Genomic DNA, 4,429 nt, shown 5'->3' on the forward strand with positions numbered 1-4,429 from the left:
ACTGGTCCACAGAGGTGATCAGGTCTTTAGTTGTCCTGAGGTCCAGTCTGGTCCACAGAGGTGATCAGGTCTTTAGTTGTCCTGAGGTCCAGTCTGGTCCACAGAGGGGGACAGGGCTTTAGTAGTCCTGAGGTCCATTCTGGTCCACAGAGGGGCTCAGGTCTTTAGTTGTCCTGAGGTCCAGTCTGGTCCACAGAGGTGATCAGGTCTTTAGTTGTCCTGAGATTCAGGCTGATCCACAGAGGGGATCAGGCCTTTAGTTGTCCTGAGGTCCAGGCTGGTCCACAGAGGGGCTCAGGTATTTAGTTGTCCTGAGGTCCAGTCTGGTCCACAGAGGGGCTCAGGTCTTTAGTTGTCCTGAGGTCCATTCTGGTCCACAGAGGTGATCAGGTTTATAGTTGTCCTGAGGTCCAGGCTGGTCCACAGAGGGGGACAGGGCTTTAGTTATATTATATATAGCACGTTTATAGGCAGGATCAAACTGACACCACATTATGAACAAATTTTAGGGTATTATGGCAGAAGGGGGACCACTGACAGCAGAGCTCCTAGGATCATTCAGACACACAACTCCTCCATCATAAGGTGGTGATTTAAGGAGGAGAGTTGTTTCTAAATGTGCAATATTAATAAGTTGTAATATTTCTGGTTATGAAGTGCTTTTATCTGGTCTTCATTGCGAGTAACCAAAGACGTTGACACAAAGAACCAAGTGACAGCTGTAAAAGTTGATCATCTACTGTTTGCATGAACTGCTGTGGACTTTTAGTGAATAAAGGTTTGATTTAAACCTCTTTAAGCTTGGATTTGCTCTGACTAGTTGTTACTGTTACAACCAAACTATTTCTTTCCTCAAAGAGACTGGTTGCTGTCTACTGCAGGGAATGTGCTGAGAGTCTCTACCAACTCCACAGAATCCCACTTCAAAAACTTGAATTATCTTTTAAAGCCTGACGTTTGTGACATTTTAGATTTCAGGAACAAACAGTAAAGGACTCATAAAAGCTAAACTCGTCAAACCCTGATTGATACATTAGAAGGCAACACCCTACCCTCGACCCACTCAGAGTCCTTCTTTATGTGAAAAGACCCCTTCCTGACAATTACTCAGATGTCAGAGCATGTTATGTAAGAGTGGACCTTTTAATGACATGAGTGAAGAGTTAGAAGGTCCTGCTGATCATTTAAAGCAGAGAGAGTTAAGTCTGGTTTATAGGTTAATTCAAGTCTTAAGACTGAATTTGGTTATCCAACTTGTTAAAGGTTGAAGGCTGTTAGAGCTGTTGCCTCACAGCAGGAAGGTTGCAGATTCCAACCTTTCTGTGTGAAGTTCACATGTTATCCCTGTGTGGGTTTCTTGTAATAAACTTATGATTTGACATATTTGATCCCGGACGAGCCCCCACACATGTTATGGTTCGGATGTCCAGACTTGACTCACAGGACACACAAGATGTAGAGTCCAGACAATAATGTGTTTAAATAAATATTTTAATAAACAGCCATCTGAATAAAAATGAAAACTGGGAGCCTCAGCTAAAATGAACAAAAACAGAGGGAGAGGCTTTGAATCAGCTAGCAGCTGAAACATGGTACAGTAAGTCAGGAAAACCTTAATAAGAAAGGTTCTTAAAGTTTGTTCACATTCCTCAGTCAATAAATACACAAAACCCACAAAACCTCTTACTTCTGTATTTATTTAATAAACTTTTGGATACTTGACACACTCATGGTCCAGTGCTGTGTTTTTTTCTGCTTCCATGTGACAGTGTCAGTAATGGACCAAGGTGAAACCTACAACAAAGGTGACCACCAGCCCCCACCCCTCCATCTCTTTCTTTCTATATATTTTTATCTTCCCATCTCTGTTTCAACAGTGAGTAGACAAAATAACAACCATCCAATCTAATCATTTTATTGTAAAGGTAAATATCTATACAAGGTAATTGAGATGAGAAACTGTATGCAATGAGAGATTCAGTTTCAGTAACTGGGACCAATGATTTGTTTTCAAAGCAGTTTGTCCTTAAAATATTTTATTTTGAGATTTGATATTAATATTTTAAAGACTTCAAACTGTTCAGAAATGTTTCTGCTGCTCTAATCAGCCCTATGGTGACCGTACAGGTAGTGGTTCGGGTCATTTAAACTAATTACTGTTTTAATAAATATCCCATGATAATGACCAGTGGTGGGCAGCTCTAATCTAAATATTAGTTTCACTAACCCTAAACCACTAACACATTGGAAAAATTAGCAAAAGCTAATTCTACATAACTAATATAACCCAGTTGGCACATGGAACATTCTTCAAAGTCATCCTAAGACATTATTTACTGTGTGCAGAATGTTGTGACTTAGTGCTCTTGCCAGGCCAAATGGGAGTCACGCGCAGGCCACATTTGGCCCACAGTCCTTGACTTTGACACGTGACCTTGTAGATAAGTGACACACATATGAACAAAATGTATGACAGCTTTCACCGTCAACTGTGAACAATAATGTTGATCAATAATATTTATAGACCTCAGTTAGAGCTTCTAAATTTAGCCCATAAATTTAGCAAGTGCTAATCCACTAAAGAATTAAAAAAATAGCTAAATCGCTAAAGCCCTAATCAGGAAATTAGTTCCCTTAATAGTGCTTTAGTGCTTTAGGGGAACTGTGCCCACCACTGATAATGACAAATTCAAACCCTTCTGTAGTCCTGAGCTGAAGCAGGTTTAGCAGCAGTTCCAGTCTGGACTCTGTAGGTTCCACTGTAGGAGATGTTGAAATCTCTTTCAGATCCCTCCAGAGATGTTTGATGAGGTCCAATCAGGGCTCTGGATGTTCATCTTCAGGAGAGTTGTCTCTAAACCTGTCCTGTGTCCTCTGTGGACTGAAGGGTCATTGTCACGTTAGAAGGTGAACCTTCGGACTGGGTCATGACCTCTGAGGGTTAGGGTTAGAGGTTTTCATTGAGGATCACTTTGTATTTTGCGTCACATGTCTTTTTTTCAACACGGACCAGTCTCTCACCAACAGGCTGGACTGTGGGACTGGTTTGGGATGGGGGATGAGTCCAGATAGTTGAACCTTGGTTTCATCAAACCAGAGTCCTTCATGCAGCAAAGTCAGCTGCTGTTTCACACAAAGGAGAGACTTCCATCCAACCATAAAGTCCAGATTGTTGAAAGTCTTCAGTTCTGGTTCTGGAACTGACATTCAGATTCTGGTCTACTCTCACCAAGAACCTTCTTCTGTTGCTCTGTGTGGCTGGTTGAGTCTTAATCAGTCCATCCAAAGTCTGAGGCAGTGTCTGAAACGTATCTTGATACAGAAACTCTGCAGAATGCAGGTGATTCGATATTTCCCATGATTCATCTGATCAGGGGGGTGTAGACTGTCAATACTGGTTGAAGAAGGCATTTTACTAATAAGGTACAGTTTTTTTCAGTGTTTTTAAATAAATTAGCTGTATCTACAGCCTGAGAGGTGAATCATACTCACATCAAACAACCCCCGACCAGCCATCTGCAGAAAAACCCGATTTTCAGTGAACACCTTTAGTGTCGTCAGACTGCAGTTCTTTTGTCTACTCACTGAGTCTCTGAGCTGTACTTTCACATCACCATCAGTGGTGACGTCATCTCCTTTCCTTCACTCAGATGTTTGTGTCTGTGAGTAACCCCCGGCTTGTTCTGTGCTGTGCTGTTTGAAAACCAGGCTGATGATCGCTCTTTACCATCCTCATCCTCAGTCCACGTCATGAGACTGTTTTCACTGTCTGCTAATGTTCTGTCTCCAACTTCCATGTGTGAAAATTGTTAAGTTTGAGCGCTGTCTGCTCCCGGGTGAAACGGGTCATTGGGATGAAGGTGGGGACAGGGGGAGTGATTGTTTGTGTGTAAGGCTCTGTTCACACAGGATGAAGACCTCCATGTTCTCCACTACCTACATGACACATTAGGTCATGGCTGAAACCTCCTTCAGTGTGAAGGCACTCATGATGCTCCATGATGCTCTAGTGTTCACTAAACAGGTTTTTCTTTCTGTTTTCTGCATTCCTGAGGCACTGCTCCCTCACCACACATGCCACATATCACACACTGCACCACAAACACCACAACTCCCTCAGGAAACAGCTAGAAGGTCACACTATCCTGGCACAATGTTACCTTCATGTGTCTTGAGAATAAGATGGCCACCCTAGTGGCACCCCCAGTTTTATCCCATTGAGTACCCAGGTTTTTCCTTTTTCAATTCCCCTGCCTATTTAGGAATAGAACCACATGAATATAAAAAGAAACTCTGATTTTTTTTAACAATTGAGTTAAAAGCATTAATTTATATTTTATTTAAAATAAAAAAAAATTTATTTAATTTAAAATGTAGCACCTCTGAATAAGGAAAACCAGACCAGTCTAAAACCAATGTTCTCGAATAA

General features: G+C 41.6%; 1 protein-coding gene across 7 annotated transcripts in view; it reads left to right on the plus strand.

Moving 5' to 3' along the window:
* The window catches only part of fat3a (FAT atypical cadherin 3a), an 87,207-nt gene that overhangs the window by 79,843 nt on the left and 2,935 nt on the right, over positions 1-4,429 (plus strand). For 4 of the 7 annotated variants that reach the window (XM_014029365.1, XM_014029366.1, XM_014029369.1 and 1 more), the window contains one exon: positions 1,770-1,805. The exons of the other annotated variants lie outside the window; for them this stretch is intronic. In XM_014029365.1, the coding sequence (XP_013884819.1) occupies positions 1,770-1,805 (36 nt within the window). The remainder of the gene's footprint in view (positions 1-1,769; positions 1,806-4,429) is intronic. 7 annotated transcript variants of the gene reach the window in all.

This window comes from Austrofundulus limnaeus, unplaced genomic scaffold (assembly GCF_001266775.1).
Source record: "Austrofundulus limnaeus strain Quisiro unplaced genomic scaffold, Austrofundulus_limnaeus-1.0 Scaffold890, whole genome shotgun sequence".
In the NCBI taxonomy this organism is placed as follows: Eukaryota; Metazoa; Chordata; class Actinopteri; order Cyprinodontiformes; family Rivulidae; genus Austrofundulus; species Austrofundulus limnaeus.